Here is a 17,682-nt window from a genome sequence, read left to right as displayed (position 1 = left end):
GTTGTGTGTATATTGATGAGGACCTTTTTTTATTTAATATATTTTAGAATAAGGCTGTAACGTAACAAAAAAAAGTGAAGGGGTCTGAATACAAATACAGCTGATCAACTGATCCAAATTCATCTGCACAACAACATTATTAACAGCTGTGAAAGACCATCAGAAGAAGCCATTTTCCAATGCAATTAGAAACCACTGGCAAGGAAAAAACGAGGAGTCAAACCACCCTGAAGTTTTCAATATGTCACAAACAAGAGGCTTGTCCCTTCCCCTTCCAAGAAATGGGAGAAATGAACTTCTTGCCAGCTAACCTGGCACAGCATTTTTCCACCGCCCGCTCCCCGCCCCTTACACTGCTTAATCTCCCTTGTAATAATTCCTTAACTTGCTGTGCAGCGTGGCAAACGGCGTAACACTCACTCTCATCTGTCTCTGTGATTGCCTCCACTATCTATTACAAAGAAACCTTGTCTGAGGGGATTAGCTGCTTCCACAGAGAAACAGAGATAGATCAATGAGTCGCACTGCCACTGGACGGACGCTGGAATCCAAGGAGCAGGCGTCACCAGCTCAGCCTCTGACAGGGCCACCACATCCCAACAGAGGCAGTCTATCTCTATAGTCTATGATAAGGCTCTGTTTGTTTAGGCTGTGTCCATATGTTTAGAGAGACAGAGAGGGAGCAGACTTACGGTAATTCGTAGACACAAAAGCTCCAGCCTGCCATCTCCGTTTGGGTTAGCAATTGGTACGCACGGAGAGCGGCACTGTAGTTTGAGGCAGCAAATCATGTTTTGCTTTGCAGAGGAATGTGTAAAATCAAAGGGTTCTCACAGGAGCCAGGATAGGCCAAGGGTGGCACTGTCAGAAGGCCCTCATCATCAGAACGACTTGAAATGCCACTCAAGAATGGTTTCAGGGGCATTCCAAAAATGTATATTTCAAGCCTGTCTCCTAAATCCCTTGTCTTAGTATGTAATGTTGATGGATGTATCTGAATGGGGAAATCCCTGAAGGTAGGATACACAGATTTACATGTGCAGTGGGAGGATGTGGGTGGGAACCTGGTGGCTAAAGTGAATTAATCAGAATGTCTCCCTGTCTGGCAGTGTTGGTCACAGATAAGATAACAAGTACTAGATACATGGGTGGAGGAGGATAGGAGGAGGATATTTGTGGTACATTTGACACTTTCCTGCTTTTCATACACTGTGTTTACCATGGACATGTAAAACCTAAATGAAAACATCCCAAGACAATGAGCTTGGCCTCTATGACACTGAGACACCACGCCATGCCGGTCTGTTTTTCTATGTCTGTGTCTGTGACCAGTGACATAGTTATCCCTGGGATGCAGTGTTTCTCCACACACACAAAGACCACCCATGGACAGCCACAGTCTCCTCGTCCTTCTGGCCCGGTACACGTGTACATCCGCCAGCCTGGTCCCTCCCGCCATAAAAGGGGGCCAGTTCCCATTCAGCAGTTAACGAGGGCGACAAACTGGTGGAGCCATTGTTCCAGCTCCTCTGCTCCTCACTCCCTGTCACAAAGTTCATTGTTGCCATCATCAACATAACTGCCCGCTTCCACTCTTGACTGTCCCGGGCCATTCTCCAGCCAGCGGCCACTCGCTGGGGATAAACGCTTAGCTCATTGAATGGACCTTAGAATGGAGGAGAAGTGGACGGAAGTCTCTAGAAGCACCATCAGCAAGTCAAGGACTCTTACCCTCAGGAAAGTCAGGTAGTCATCAAGCCAATTGGTGCTTTTCAAAACACACAAAAATAAACCTATTTCAATGGGTCACCTAAGGAACACTTTAGTTTTGAACCAAATGAGGCATTTGCATGCACTTCCACGTGCACTTGACTTGAAAGAACAGTGGAAAATGGAATTCAGGCCAGTTAGAACACATGTCAGTGTGCACAGATCCCCCTCCTTGTGGAAAAGGTTCCTATTGCGTGCACTGCTACAGGATTCTCAGTCAAAACAGGCCTTTGCAACCAAAATGTTGGGTTTTATCGCATGTGCTAGAAAAAGAGGGTGTCTTCGAAAACCATTGGGTCTGCACTTTAACTTTGATTACATACAATGGCTACCATCTGCCATTGGGACAGCCTGATACTTCAGTCTAAGAATCCCAGCTATGCCATGTCAATAGGATGCTTTACGAGTAAAGCTTGCCCCACACTATCTTAAATCAGGATTAGAAGACAGGGAATAGAAAGACTAGGAATGGGGAGGAGGGGGAGGGACAGAGCAGAAGGAGGGAGCCGTGACAATAACCAGACATATTTCAAATGTTTTACCATTCTCAAGCCTTACATATGACCAAATAAGAGTATATCTTAGTAGAGGATGAGGGAGAACTCGACAAGTGGAGCCAGCAAGTCGGAAAATGCCCACAGCGAAAGTGAACAGCTGGACTATAGATATGGCCGAGAGATGGGGAGACAAGAAGGACGATAGAAGAGAAGCAAACGGAGAAGAGAGAGAGAGGGAGAGAGGGAGAGGGTTGGAAAGGGGGCTGTTAGCATGGCTGCTCATCACTGTACAGGGCTGTTTCTCTACAGCATGATGTGACACTTCATTCCGCTCAACTGCCTCACAATAACAACATTAGCCTAATTAGCTTACACTCACTTTTTATTAGCGCAGACACAGCACCTCGACAGAGACCTCACATGTGCCAGACACTAAATCACTATCTTAATGCACAACATTCTCATTTCAATCTCTGGGGTTTTTGAAGGATTTACTAAAGCTGTACGTTTTGCGGTCTCTGCTAAAGAGCTGATCTGTCTTCTTGGATGTCGTATGCACTGTTGAAAACAGTCCTATAGATTGAATTGCATTGAAGAACACTGGAGATAAAATAGGTCTAAGTGTGCGAGAGTGAGAGAGGGTGGATTGTGGTGTGAGGATCCTTTTATCCTGGTTCAATGGCTCAGAGAAAAGGGTGATTAGTTTGTCCCGTCTCAAAGTGCTGCCACATCTTAAGTTACGGACATAAAAGCCCAGCCATGCGTCGAAGAGAGCCGACATTGTCATGTAGAAGAAAAACAAAACCCTGCAACTTAGTGAGGGAAACACTGGGCAGCACTGGGGAATGCCTGTTAGGACGTTTCCTTGTGTGGTGTTTTAAAACAAACCAGAGCTCAGGGGTTGAGCAGCCAGCCTAATGCTTCCCTGGATAATTTAATACTGTAACCTTTTAACCAGAGACAAAGAGGGCTTTGATGAAAGCATGAGACCATAAGGAGACCCTGCTGAAAGGCACATCCAGGGGATCATCTCTCACCCCTGTCCCATCCCAGCCTCTTCCCACCAGCCCCTGGCCCAGACAGTAACCTTCTCCACGGGCATGAGGGGAGGTGAGGCACAGCACACAGGATGGTGCTGGGGCCTGGACACAGAGGATGGGTAGGTGGAGATGGGGGCGTTCCTCTGACCCATGGTGGGGAAAGAAAGTGATGCTCGGGCTGTTTACTAGGGGCTTTGCCAGGGGTGATGTCTAAGGTATGCAGGCTATGCAAAAAATATAAATGCGGATCAACGGCCATAAAATCCCATCAAAGGGCCCTGCCAGGTCTCACTTGTGTGGGGCTAAGCCTGTCCACACAGAGATGAGCAGTCCAAGGCCCAGTAGCAGACTCACACTCAGCCTTATGCCCCAGTCCTGACTCCTGCCTCAGCAGGAGACTCAGCCCCAGCCCCTAGCCATACCCCAGGCTCAGCCCCAGTCCCGACTCCAGCCTCAGCCCCATCCCCAGCCTCAGCCCCATCCCCAGTCTCAGCCCCATCCCCAGTCTCAGCCCCAGCCTCAGCCTCAGCCCCATCCCCAGGCTCAGCCTCAGCCTCAGGCCCATCCCCATCTCCAGCCTCAGCCCCATCCCCAGTCCCAGTCCCAGCCCCAGTCAAGAGAAACTGTGCTCTCCTTTTACCATGGCACCTCAGCCCTGCAGATCCCCACAACACTTCTCTCCATTACCAAAGCAGAGGATTAGAGTGGGGGAGATTCTGTTTTGACTCATTTTATTGTTTTCTTCTTGACTATTTTCTGTTCATTTGCAGGTGGTCTCACTCCTCTGGGTGACAGTCATTGTTTATTGCCCCAGGGATAGGGTTGGTGGTGACACTGGAGCCAGTCTTTGCCAAGGTCCATGGTGCAAGCCTCTAACCTGTACCACCAGTTGCTACCACTCCTCTGAGTCCGCTGATTGGGAATATGGTGGCATGACTATGAGTGTGAGCCAAGATTCAACTGTGGAGCTCCAACGACACTAGGAACCAGTCAGCGCATTGGAATTGGCAACCCAACTGAACAATGAGGACCACCTGTTCAGCCTAGCCCTCGCTCTTTGTCAGGCAGACACGCCCACCATCTCAGGACACAAGGAGCCCTGCAGTGCCAAGTATAGCTGAGCCAGAAGCACAGGGGATTAGGTCTGGTAGTCACTCAACACTTTAACATGTCTGTAAGTCCACTGTCATCTTTGGCAGAATGTAAAACAAGACATTGCTATGCAAAGCCGGTTTCAGAAAAATGTCAACAGTAATTTATGAGCTTTCAACATGACTCAACATATTGGAGCTTTCGCTCAGTGTCTGTTTGGTTGTGAACGTCACAGTAACTGTTGCACTGATAGTGCTGAGTGATTAGTGCTTTTTAAGGTCGGATTCGGTTTCGTTTCGGGTTTTTTTTAATAATCAAGTTTTCTATTTAGATTATTATTTGTTAACATTAAATTCATTATGAAATATGACCTTGAAATGATTTTAGAGTTTTTAATTGAAATTCCAAAGCCAAATATTGACACCATTCAATTGCCAAAACATTGAAAACATTCCATTGACTCTAACAACACAGAATTAAGAAATTAATAAGAGTCCCATGATGGTAGTGACTGCTCATTACTGCTTATCACTTATTAACTATCATTTATTCACTTTAATTAAATACAATATTTGAATTGTGTATATAACTAAACCATTTTGGGACAACTTTATTATTTCATTTCTTAAAGTCATCATCTCATCTCTGCTCAGGCAGTAGCACCCAGACAACCATCTAACATTATGTCTGTGGTCCCCAATGAGCCAAGCGCCCCTTCTTAGCGAAAAGGGTAGCCCGTGATCATTGGGTTGCCACAGCTGCCCATGCTGCAGAGCTGTCTGACGAAATCACTATTTTAGTAGTTCTTCAAAAGTAGATAAGGCATACTTTCAAGACTGCTACAACTATTAATCGGGTAGAGATACCTCACGAATGGCCTCTATCCCTCTCGTCGCTGTGTTGTGTCCATTCCTTTCTCATGCGGTCTGTGTGAGGGGCCGGGAAGAATAGGTGCAATGTATTCTTGTTAATGTAATTAATTACCATGTTTTCTGCGCTGAACTAGGTTGAATATTTGCCTATTGAATACTACAACTCCCTACAGCGTCCCACAGTTCGTTCTTGATTAGATGTCTCTCGTGCTTGATATGATTTCCCTCTAGAGAAGCGGCGTGTTGAGCTCCCAAAAAAAAGGAACTAAATGGAATTCAAGTAATTGAACCAACGTCAGTCAATTAGTTGTTTAATAATCTGAGTGTTTGCACTGAAGAAATACTTAAGGCCTGGCATTGACTGGTAACAGCTGCACAGTGCAATCAGTGGCTGGTCCAAGTACCTCTTGACCTTATGACCTCTTCCTGAATGCTCTCCCAACCACCCGCGGCTCCCGACCCAGGGCGAGAGATGGGTTTGACGCACCCTTCCTTCCTCTCACCAGCCTATGGAGTATCACCTCCACTCACGTGTAAGGCGTCGATCCCATAAAGATTACATTTACACTAATAAACATACTCTGTCTGTATCCTGATAACGGTAACAATCCCTCCCTCCCACATTAACAGAAGATCCCTGTCTGAAACACTAGGTGGTTGTGATACTTTAACAACGGAAACCTCAGTAATATGAAGCAATAGAAGAAAATACTTACGATACAAGCAGCCAGCCTCTCCGTTTAGTTGAGCCCATCCAGGACAGCACTTATACACGGTCTGGTAGTCTTGTCTGTAGATTTGTTTATATGCTGTGTAGTACGCAGTCCTGTTATCAAGGGAGACATGACATTATCAATGGATACAAACCCGATAATACAAAGCTACACTATATAAAAAACCCTGGTTCTAACTTCTATACAATAATTAGAGGTTCAGATTTATGGCACAACGTCAAGGTTGGTGTGTCTGTTCTTAGGGGGGGGTGGGGAGGGTGGTCTGTTCTTAGGGGTTGCCGTTCTGAGAGTAGGAGGGCTGGGTTGCTGATGAGGTTCAATGAGTAAGGAGAAATAATCAGTCAGATCCACTACGATAATCACAGAACATCTCCCACTCTTTTAAGTCACATACAGTATAATAATCAGCAAACATTTCCCCAGTCTTTTAAGTCGTCCCTTTAGATGTGTGAGACTGGTAGACTGTACTTCAGAGTATGGTGTCTATCCCTGTAGTTTAGAAGCCCTCTCACGGCTTCTAGTCATTACGCGTCGTGGAAAAACGTTTTGTTTACGGCGTGTAATTAAGGCTTTGGCTGCCTTCAAAGCTGCCTGCGTCTTTGTATTGCGGTAAATATATGGAGAAAGCGGGCCTCAATGGCACATTGAGAAACTCCCCAGAGAGTGAGTCAGGGGTAAGCAGCAGGACTCTCCCACACAGGTATGTACCCGACCTCTGGAGACGCCTCGGATAAATAGGTAGCTTAGCTAACCCTCCTGGAGAGCTGTGGCTACACCTTGCACTTAGTGCTTTATGAGAGGGCTACAAGGCCCTGATTAACATAATGACTATCTACAGAAGAGTATTCCTCAAGAATTCCTCAGGACAAACACAGGGGTCATGAGTATGTGAAAGGCTGACATAGAGATGATGGGTACAAAAGGGAAGGATAGAAAACTGGACAGGTTGATAGATGGATGGAAGGAAGGATGGAAGGATGGATGAATAGATGGCTAAATGAAGAGTAGGACTCACCTTCTCTCGTATCCCATGCACCAGTTCTGTCCTAGGCAGCCTTGCTTCCAGACCTTGACCATGCGTGTGAAGGCCTGCACACACGGCTGCCTTTGGGCAACCAGCGTCACATCCCGCTCCGCACACACATTGGGCCTGAAAGAGGCCAGTGGCAAAAAACATTGAACAAATCAATATTCTGTCATATTCTGTCTTTTTTTTGGTTTACAGTAAGAGGGTGTTATGAAGCATGAACCAGTGAAGATAAATGGACAAGGATTCCATAAGGGTTTACACTGTGTAGTGCTGCCTATGCTGTCTGCTAAGACTTAATTGGAATTCTTCATGCATTACTGTTTGACCCCTAAGCAGGGCAGCACAAGACACTGCCTGCAGCAAGAAATCAATCAAACATTGACTAAGACTTTACCTGATACTACAGTATGTCAAAACATTGACCAAAGGAGAGCAGAATAACAAGATCATACAAACTGATTGGATCTCTTGTTATTGAGTTGTATAAGCCAGGTGCTATCAGAGTGTCATAGATCCCATCATACCATTATTCCCTGCATTGTAGTCTCTAAGACCATCTCAAGGTGCCATACTATCCCTTTAAAATTAAGCAATGTTTTGGTACCTCTCCAGTTGCAGTAACTGCAGTACGTCTGAGAGAAGTCTCATCATTTACGAGTAGCTCAGTCATTCCATGTCCAAGCTTGTCTCATCTCTGGGATAGTATGTATGTCTGATAGGTCTATGATAATTTTCAGTTTGTGATGCTGATTTGCCCAAGAATGGCAATGGTCTTACGGCAATGGTCCCTCTGAGAAAATTCCCATTATTTCTCACTATCTGACATTGACAGGGCCATTACAACTGAATAGAGACTTATCATGAAGTCAGACTTATCAGAGGCCCCTCATCTCGGACTTATCTCACCTGTTACTCTGGAATGCTCTCCATTATAGGGAAAACTTAGGAGCATCTCAGGAATGCTTCCTGCATCATTAATCCACCCGGAGATCATGTGTAATTATGTAATAACATTACAGTGCATTTTGAGAAAGAAAGTAGAGTATTCTTATGAGAACACCATCATAGCTCCAGGTGCATACCTTTCTGAGAAATGTATAAAATACAGCCTTAGAGTTAACAGTGCTTGTTGTCTGTGTCGTTTTAACTACAGGTTTATACATGCCCAGGTGTAGAACACATGTTTCTCCTTTCAATGCAAACACCTCTAGAGTAAAACATTAAATACTGAAATTGATTAATTGATAAACAAATATCATATTTCAACTTGTGAAAGTTTTAAAATAATCATATTAACCGGTATTTGACATGTCAACAGATATTGGATTCTGGTTATATGGTTTTAAGCTCAAATTAATAGCAGTAGCAGTAGCAAGTGACATGACTCTTACCAGAAATGTTTTGTCATTTAAGTTACTGTGACAAAATTTTTTTATTATCATGCAAAAATGACAGTTTATAAAAAAATACTTACATATATGGTTGGAGATTTCCATAGCTGGACACTGCGTAAATCCCATCGATAAGTAAGTATTGACAAAGTATTGAAACGAAGATAAAATCCATTTTCAAGTTGTGTTGAATGTTTCAATATATATGCATTAAAGTGTAGAAATGTAGTGGTATTGACACGTTTTAGCGAAAAAATACAGAATCACAAGAAATCCGTAGTCAAATTACTGGGAAAATTTTTGAAAGTAGGTTTCACTGTTACACTAAAAAAGTTAAACCAGAGAGTGAGAAGAGTCAGTCCCACACCTTCTAATTCCAAAAGTGATGCAGTCATACATCCCGTAGAGAGTGGTGCTTGGAGATCGTTCCTCACTGGCTTACAACATGCAGATGTTGAACGCACATGCGTGCGCAATGGCTTATTGCTGCTGAGTAAATCGAAGCAGCCTGGTCTCATAGACTAGACGTAACATAGTTACTAAATCTGCGACATCGATATTACTATGATATATTATGTTTGGTATGGTTACATAAGACAGTAACATAAGGTTACTTAAGACTAAAACGAAAGTATGGTATTTGGTCGGGATGGGTGTGTGGGTGGATATCATCAAGGACAATTTCAGCATTTTAGCTAATTACCAACTACTTACTACTTTTTAGCTACTTTGCAACTATTTAGAATTTTAGCTAACCCTTCCCCTAACCTAACTCCTAACCCTAACCTTAACCCCATAGCCTAGCTAACATTAGCGTTACACTAACGTTAGCCACAACAAATTGGAATTCGTAACATTTAATACTAATTGTATTTCGTAACGTATCATACTAATTGGAGTGTCCCGGATTTACATTTACTATGTTATGTCTACCCCTGAATCCAGATTGTTCGAAGAGATAATGGATCATTTCAATGGAATAGATTGGGACAATAACAGAGAGGTTAGCTTTTTTCCCCCAAATGTCCTGGTGTTGTAACATGTAACACGGCGGGATGTAGCTCAGTTGGTAGAGCATGGCGTTTGCAACGCCAGGGTTGTGGGTTCGCTTCCCACGGGGGGTATAAAAAATAATGTATGCACTAACTGTAAGTCGCTCTGGATAAGAGTGTCTGCTAAATGACTAAAATGTAAATGTAAATGTAATGTTGTAAGTTAAAACGGTGTTATTTTCTTCAGATATAGCCTACTCATGTGAATTGATGTGAGGGCCCCTTAGGCTACAATAAAACAATTCGTTCTAGGCCATTCATTTCTAGACTCTATATGCCTATATATGCCAGCAATGGCAGCAGGTAGATCAACCAGTCATTTCAGACATACAACATCAATCAATCAAATTGTATTTATAAAGCCCTTTTTACATCAGCAGATGTCACAAAGTGCTTATACAGAAACCCAGCCTAAAACCCCAAACAGCAAGCAATGCAGATGTAGAAGCACGGTGGCTAGGACAAACTCCCTAGAAAGGCAGAAACCTAGGAAGAAACCTAGAGAGGAACCAGGCTCTGAGGGGTGGCCAGTCCCCTTCTGTCTGTGCTGGGTGGAGATTATAACAGTACATGGCCATTAAGGCCAGATTTTTCTCCAAGATGTTCAAACGTTCATAGATGACCAGCAGGTTTCAAATAATAATCACAGTGGTTGTAGAGGTTGCAATAGGTCAGTACATCTTGAGTAAATGTCATTTGGCTTTTCATAGCCGGGCATTTAGAGGTTGAAATAGCAGGTGCGGTCGAGAGAGAGAGTTGAAAACAGCAGGTCTGGGACAAGGTATCATGTCCAGTGAACAGGTCAGGGTTCCATAGCCGCAGGCAGAAGAGTGGAAACTGGAGCAGCAGCACGACCAGGTGGACTGGGGACAGCAAGGAGTCATCAGGCCAGGTAGTCCTGAGGCATGGTCCTAGGGCTCAGGTCCTCCGGGATGGGAGGGATTTGTCACATCTTAATGACATATCAGAACAGACCAGTTTTCAATTCAGGGGCAATGTGTTATTGGTATCCACTGCTGCCTAATCCTACCAAAAGAGGAACCTATAGTTGCAATAGAGCAGAGAGAGTTATGGAGGAAGACTATGGGTGGTCAAGCTGCACAGGTCAGTGTGTAGGGCACAGCTGATGCTGCCTGTGGTCAGACGGGTCAGAGTTATTGCTGCTCTCCATCTATTCTAATGACTGAAGGCCAAGAGGGTCAATACCAGCCATGGTCTAATTACCACTGCAATGGGTCAAATGGATACACACACAGGGGCCATGGATTGTTCTGCAATAGTTAGGCCTACACATAATTTGAAGACATTCTCCTGACGTAATTGGTATTTTTGCAGGGGTATTTCAATTTGAAATAGCCTACCAAATTAAATATTAAAATAATATTATTATTAGAACTTACTGTTTTAGTCATTGTGTTTCCATCTGTCTCAGTGAGAGCTGGGAGAAAATAAATGTGTGTGTGGGATTATCCCACTTTTTATTTGATTTTGTATTATCCCTTGTCTTGATACAGTGAAAGAGAATGCTCTTATAGGCCTAATAGTTACTTACTGTCTTGTTAGTGCTGACTTCTGTTGACAAGAAAGTGACACAAGGGCACAGAGTATTCCACATGCATAGGCCATGAATCTGCAAGCATGCTGAAGTCCTCACATTGACATCAACATTAGAGGACTATGTGATTTATTTGGTTAACAGTGTAGCCCATTCAGATGACAGGTTGAGACGAATGTAGGAAAGTATGTGAGGGGTACAAGAGGTGTTTCCCTAATAAAGGCGAAGCTGTAACAGTTAGGATAGTTATAGGCCTACTTTATAAAGGATTTATTAAGGGTATGCCTATAAGTAGTTTATACACGTTTAATTATTAGTTTATAGATAGTTTTAAAATCTGTTAAACAGTAACACATTGTTGAATTTGGTTCTTGCCATGTAGCCTATGTTATGTAAGTTATGTTGCTATTGTAGCGAATTCGGGGGGCAGCCCTTACCGGGACTCAAGCCCGGGTCCAGCGACTGTCAAACTAACACCTTAACCATTACGCCAAGAGGTCCGAACCTCTTGAGGAGGTCGCTAGGTGTTGGGTTAAGGTCGAAACTGTATTTAGGGAGAAGATCAATTCAAGTCATTGATGAAGTTCTGAATTATACTTCAGTGGAATCTGTTGTAGTTTGCTGACATCATCTGGTTGAAATGAGAACTGCACTAGGGACCACGCTGTCCCTAGTGCAGGAATTCAAATTATTGACAGGACTCCGAACCTGGAAATCTTTGTCGGACGGAGGTAACTGAACTCTTCACTGTACTCCCTCCTCCAAATATGAACCAATTATGTTTGTGACAGTCGGGTTCCCATTTTACGTACACAAAAGCGTTTGCTAACTTTGACACACTCCCCTACTGCTCTGCTTGCGCGTCCTTTGACCTGTGCTCAGCTGACACAACGCGGTTTATTATGCTTTGGGGAGCAAGAGTAGGCCTGTGTGGACTTCACCAAAGACTCGCTTCAGGATCCAAGTATTTACCGCCGATTGTTTATCATCATCGCAACATGTCTTCGACCGGATCAACACAGTTGAAACGCCCGATTTCGCTACTGGGATCGATGGCGTTTGGGGGGCGTGCTGACGCTGAGACAAGCACAAACATGGTGAAAGCCTACTTGGAGCGCGGCCACAATGACTTGGACACTGCCTTCATGTACACAGACGGACAGGCAGAAACTATCATTGGGGGAATGAATCTACCCAAAACGGGTAACGAACACAGCTTTAATAGCCTACTGTCTAGTAAACTAACATTGTAAACAAAAGTAACATTATAATCTGAGTAGGCTATGTTGCACCACTGCTGCAAGTGTTTTTATTTCACCAGATGCCATGCATACTAGTAGTAATTGTAACTACAAATATGTGAGTGAGTGCATTAAAAGGTCAATCATACTGGTGCATAATGTGTGCCCAGATGACAAAACTGCAAACTACAATGTTACAAACCACTGCTATATTACCAGTATGACTTCTTCTTACACATGTTATATGACCCAATTGGATCTTATCAGCCATGTTTGTGTTTATTGCCTGTATCTACAGTGAGCATTGCCACCAAGGCCAACCCCTGGGACGGAAAGACCCTGAAACCAGAGAGTGTGCGTTCCCAGCTAGACACCTCTCTGAAGAGGCTGCGTACACAGTGTGTGGACCTCTTCTACCTCCATGCTCCAGACCATCAGAACCCCATCCAGGACACACTGCAGGCCTGCCATGAGCTCCACGAAGAGGTACCGGCCCAGAGGGCAACCCTCCCCACACCCACCACGTAATACAAGCATATTTCACACCACCTGGCTCTTTTGTAGACATGGCATTTATTGCTATGTTGGTTTTCAGGGGAAATACAAGGAGCTTGGTTTATCAAACTATGCTGCATGGGAAGTGGCTGAAATCTTTACCATCTGCCGACACAACAACTGGATCCTTCCCACTGTTTATCAGGTAACACGCACAGAAAGTCTACATCTGTAATTTAACACACTGCCTTCGTTCAAAATAGATATTATTAAATAGTAACTATGTTCTAAATGCTGTTTATCATTTCCTTAACCATAACTGTGCCTTTCTGCAGGGAATGTACAATGCCACCACACGACAGGTGGAGACAGAGCTGCTACCATGTCTGAGATACTACGGCATCAGATTCTACGCATACAACCCTCTAGCAGGTACTGTGCATCTATATAACTATCTATAATGCCTTTAACATGACAAGATATTAAGAGTATCATAAATAATCTCAATGTCTAGTGTGAGAACCTGGTATAACATTCACTCAGCTCTTCTGTGCAACCAGGGGGCCTTCTCACAGGGAAGTACCATTATCAGGACAAAGAAGTTTCTCAGCCTTCAGGACGATTCTTTGGTAACAACTGGGCTGGTGCTTACAGAGACAGGTGAGATAACAGAAAATGGTTTTAATAAACTAGTATGGTCATAGTAGTTACAATAAAAACATGATTTGCCCAGATTACCTGTACACTAGATACAATTAAACATTACATTTGGATGATTTATGTGTTGTGTGTCAGGTACTGGAAGGAGAGCCACTTCCAGGCGATAGACCTTGTTCAGAAGGCCATGGAGACAGCATATGGCTCAGACAAACCCCCCATGACATCTGCTGCTCTACGCTGGATGTACCACCACTCCCACCTCAAGGTAACCGACCACATGCAATAATAAAAACAGGGACAACCCGCTAGGTCACTTTGGCTGCATTTACACAGGCAGCCTAATTCTGACCTTTTTCCACTAATTGGTCTTTTGACCAATCAGATCAGCTCTTTTGCCAATAATTGGGCAAAAGATCAGAATTGGGCTGCTGTGAAAACGCAGCCAATGATTACAAATCAAATGTTTTTTTATAATGTGAAAAGGATAATTGTCACTCAAAATGTCAGCAGTACTATTTAAACAATCTTAAACATAAGTTTAATAAAAAATAGTGTGTTGTATGTAGTGCTAATTGTTGGGTCCTCTTGTACCTGGGCTTTGTCTCCACTGTTCCAGGGTGATTTGGGAGATGGTGTCATCATTGGGATGTCCAGCATGGAGCAGCTAGAGCAAAACCTGTCTGCATCTGAGGAGGGGCCTCTGGATGAGCGTGTGGTGGAGGCCTTCAAACATGCCTGGGACCTGGTGGCCCATGAGTGCCCCAATTACTTCCGCTAGATGGCTCCTCAACAACCCTTGCTAGACTATATCCACTAACTCTTGCCATTTTACCAAATGTACCTTATACAATTTGCTAATTAACTAACATGTACAGTGAGATGTAGGTTTTACAAATAAGTCAGTTTGGTTATCAGATCGATGCTTTAGCGAAATTTTCATTAAAAAAAAAGGGTGCCGATTATGATTTTGGTCCTGTATATTATAATGGTGAACACTTCATGTAAATTCAATTAATTGAGTGGGGAGGTGTTTTCAGGAAACTTTTTCTGGAGGCTGTCTTGACTTTAATAAACTGGGGAACAATGGGACAGTATTTTTTCCCTCAATGATTATACACTGATCTGCCATGGCCGGTGCGTTGGTGACTAACTTTATGTGGGCCACGATTTTACAGCTTAAAGTTATACTTTGCATTAACACTTCCCACTGATTTTTTTTTGTGGGGTATGTTTTATAGGACACAACCAAGCATACTGTAAGTTTGTACTGTTGTATTTGATTTATAAAGCACAAAATGTATGTACACAATTCAATGGGTAACATTGCAACGAGGAAACACTTTAAAGTAGTTTATGTTTTGACGTCTCCTAAAAAGTATTCACAGTATTAAAAACAGTCTGAGAAGTCCATTGCTCTATCCAGATTCATTCCCCATCCCCTTCTTCCTCCTCTTTTTCATCGTTATCCCGCATGGCTTCTTCCTCCTCCTCTTCCTCAGCTAGCTTCTCAAAGTCGCTCGTTTCAGAGTTCCACATGCACTTGATCCGCACTCTGAATTCAGCCATCTCAATCCCAAAAAGTTTCTATGTAATGGAAAATAATTTAATTTGATTAGATAAGCCATTTATGGGACCATCTAGCAACTGGACTTGCAGAATCTCATAGGCCTATCAGAAGGTGTAGACTGGGGGAAAGGTTTAGAACTCACCAGAATACGGGCCTGTTCAGGGGTTAGTGTGTCTCCCTCTTTGCACACTTCATGGTCTTTCAGTAGCGTCACCACTCCTACGACAAAACAATGGGGTATAAGCCAACAATTGCAACATGTATTCCTTCTCCTTTGGAATTAATCAAAAGAAAACCTTGGGTTGTTAGATCAGAAGTTGAAGTTTGTATCAGAAGCATAAAAAGTTAATTTGAAATAAACAAAACAGGTCACTAGAGGGAGGTTAGGGACATCCTTTCATTACAGACTTACGAAAGCTTTCTCTGAACATCAGAGACAGGTTCTCACCTTTCTTGAGTGCTGTGGGGAGTCCCAACTGTCTCAGCTGTGGCTCCATGGAGTGAGGGAACTGTTCCAGGGGTCCTTCATCAAGTGTTATAGCCATCCCTGCCTTGTTTCCTGCTCGTGCAAAATCCATCTCTTTGAACTGGCTGAAATACCTGAAGAACATTTTTCAAGAGAAAAACAATTCATATGAAACTACCACGGAGGACAAGGAATAAGCCACAGCACTGGCTCATCACAAAATATTTACTCAATCTAATGATGGTACATTAATGGAAATGCAAGATATTGGTCTACTTACTCTTGTACCTCTTCCTTGGTTTTATTTGTGAACAACACACCCACTTCTCCTCTCAGAAACTTGCTGACCTACAAAATAAACAGACATACATTTACTGAACTCCTTGCAAAGTGTCATGCAATTTCCCTTCTTTTTTACTTTTTTTTTTTTTTTTTAATACAAGACCCTCACTTTAGCACAGATTTTACATACCTTGTGCAAATTGTCTTTGTATTCGCTTGTTGATCCTTTACCTATAGCGATCATCATAACTTTGTTTTTGCCAAAAAAGAATCTGTGAAGGTGAAGAAAAACCTTACCTTATTGTCAAACTAACTAGTCAGTCAGCTACATGTATTTATACACATAACACGTTGGTGTCTGACAATTTGATTTGTCTTAATAATGACAACCAGGCTGCATAGGCTAGTGTGTTGAGTGTTCTTACCGACTGTGTTTCCAGGCTGTCCTGATGTCTTTCAATTTGTTGTTCCTCATGTTTGCCACAGAGAAGATGAACAGGTGCTTGTATATGTCCACACATTTCCGCAACTATAAAAGTCACGGACATACAAATACAAAACTATTAGTCAAAGTTTTAGCTGGATACCAATGTCAAGACCGGAAACAACTAACTAACTAGGATTGAATGGGCAGACAAAGTTACCTCTTCTATCAAGTTCTGTTTTGTTTCCAGACCCTTCTTGGCTGTTTTTGTTAGTGAAACTGAGGAGGAAGTGAAAAAGGAACACACTCAGGGTTAATACCTACAGGACAACAAAAAATGTTCAGCAATAGCTACATTTGTAAACATAATCAAGTTGCTAGCTAGTTATTAGCTTATGGTGCTAGCTAGCTACAGTATGTAGCTAACGTTAGCATCCTAGCTAGCTTGCGTGCTCCTCTTTCACCTCTTGATGCAATACATCCCCTGCAAATGCTTTAGTAGTGAACTACTACATCAAGTAATGCATTACGCCAAATTAGACTTAATATACTTTTAATGTACTGGATGAATCGGACATAAAAAACCTACTTTTCTTGTCCCTCTTTGACTTCGGCATGGTTCTCACGTTGTAGAGCAAGGCCTATTGAGGAAAACGACCCCACGTGTTTCTCTGCTGAATATAGCTGTCCAAAATATGCCTGACAATAATTCACTCTTCACTTGCATTTCCTGAGAGCATTTTCTGTTGCACCATTGAATTTAAATAAGATATTGAGTTTGATAATATAAATACGTTATTTAATTATCTTTATTAAACGTGTAGAAAAATGTGCTTCATGGACATGTCTCTTTTCCCCCAGCAGATGGAACCCTGCAAACATAAGACGGCACAAATAAGTGCTATAACAAGGCAAACATAATAAAGCCATTAGAAGTTAGTATGGTGTGACAGAAATAATGATTTTCTTCTTTATTCTATGGAGTTTTCTGTTGAGTGTCAATACTGTAGCTAACTCTTTTGCAGAATTAATTGAATTAAAATTGACAGCAGTGTCCCTTGAGTGAGATGTCTGTGGCATGTGCTTCTCTAAAATGTGATTCAATGTAGGCTAGTTAATCAACTTGTACTGCTTTAACAGACATATGGATACTGTGATAGAACCATCTATGTGGGTGTTGCCTGCTGGGTTTTGTAATAATTCTCTATGCCAGATGAGTGTATGGACATCACATGTATCAGTTCTTCAAGTCCTTCAAGAATTACTGTGTTGATTTGTATTAGGCTTAAAACTATGAATCCCCATCACCCATGCTTATATCTGTGAACCTGAAGTGAGAAATGCAGTGGCAAGAGATGAAATCCCAGATAGACAAATTACACCCGTATCCACAAAGCGTCTCAGGGTAGGAGTGCTGATCCAGGTCAGGACCCGTTTTTCACTTTTAGATCATAATGAATGCGAATATATGGATAGATCCTATATTACACCTATGTGCGAATGCTGTTCATTGA

At 42.8% G+C, this 17,682-nt stretch overlaps 3 protein-coding genes across 3 annotated transcripts in view; 1 reads left to right on the top strand and 2 right to left on the bottom strand.

Moving 5' to 3' along the window:
* LOC311138210 (uncharacterized protein) overlaps nucleotides 1–8,601 on the bottom strand; it is a gene marked incomplete at both ends in the record, with an annotated part of 109,141 nt that extends 100,540 nt beyond the window's left edge. The window contains 3 exons of the mRNA XM_084172882.1: nucleotides 5,988–6,097; nucleotides 7,021–7,155; nucleotides 8,510–8,601. Coding sequence (XP_084029008.1) covers nucleotides 5,988–6,097; nucleotides 7,021–7,155; nucleotides 8,510–8,601 — 337 coding nt within the window. The remainder of the gene's footprint in view (nucleotides 1–5,987; nucleotides 6,098–7,020; nucleotides 7,156–8,509) is intronic.
* A 3,128-nt stretch (nucleotides 8,602–11,729) lies between these two features.
* Nucleotides 11,730–14,837, top strand: akr7a3 (aldo-keto reductase family 7, member A3 (aflatoxin aldehyde reductase)). The gene is made up of 7 exons (XM_084173379.1): nucleotides 11,730–12,236; nucleotides 12,573–12,760; nucleotides 12,870–12,974; nucleotides 13,105–13,201; nucleotides 13,330–13,429; nucleotides 13,565–13,694; nucleotides 14,046–14,837. The coding sequence occupies exons 1-7, from the start codon at nucleotides 11,936–11,938 to the stop codon at nucleotides 14,205–14,207; spliced, it is 1,083 nt and encodes a 360-aa protein (XP_084029505.1). The 5' UTR covers nucleotides 11,730–11,935; the 3' UTR covers nucleotides 14,208–14,837.
* LOC311138620 (mRNA turnover protein 4 homolog) lies at nucleotides 14,695–16,826 on the bottom strand. The gene is made up of 8 exons (XM_084173380.1): nucleotides 16,758–16,826; nucleotides 16,389–16,447; nucleotides 16,170–16,273; nucleotides 15,935–16,016; nucleotides 15,743–15,810; nucleotides 15,445–15,596; nucleotides 15,139–15,215; nucleotides 14,695–15,013 (listed from the first exon to the last, which is right to left on the bottom strand). Exons 1-8 carry the CDS (start codon nucleotides 16,783–16,785, stop codon nucleotides 14,855–14,857), a joined length of 729 nt encoding a protein of 242 aa, XP_084029506.1. The 5' UTR covers nucleotides 16,786–16,826; the 3' UTR covers nucleotides 14,695–14,854.
* Between the last annotated feature and the right edge of the window lie 856 nt (nucleotides 16,827–17,682).

This window comes from Coregonus lavaretus (genome assembly GCF_964263955.1).
Source record: "Coregonus lavaretus genome assembly, chromosome: 12".
NCBI classification, from domain to species: Eukaryota; Metazoa; Chordata; class Actinopteri; order Salmoniformes; family Salmonidae; genus Coregonus; species Coregonus lavaretus.
This window is presented reverse-complemented; position numbering and strand designations above follow the sequence as displayed.

Bases quoted from the DNA above. Each gene is read 5' to 3' on its own strand.
- akr7a3 (XM_084173379.1), top strand. From the start codon at position 11,936: ATGCTTTGGGGAGCAAGAGTAGGCCTGTGTGGACTTCACCAAAGACTC. The intron at 12,237-12,572 runs GTAACGAACACA...CTGTATCTACAG, and splicing joins AATGAATCTACCCAAAACGG to TGAGCATTGCCACCAAGGCC. The intron at 12,761-12,869 runs GTACCGGCCCAG...GTTGGTTTTCAG, and splicing joins GCCATGAGCTCCACGAAGAG to GGGAAATACAAGGAGCTTGG.
- LOC311138620 (XM_084173380.1), bottom strand. From the start codon at position 16,785: ATGCCGAAGTCAAAGAGGGACAAGAAAA. The intron at 16,017-16,169 runs GTAAGAACACTC...TCACCTTCACAG, and splicing joins ACAGCCTGGAAACACAGTCG to ATTCTTTTTTGGCAAAAACA. The intron at 15,014-15,138 runs GTGAGTTCTAAA...TCCATTACATAG, and splicing joins CTGAACAGGCCCGTATTCTG to AAACTTTTTGGGATTGAGAT.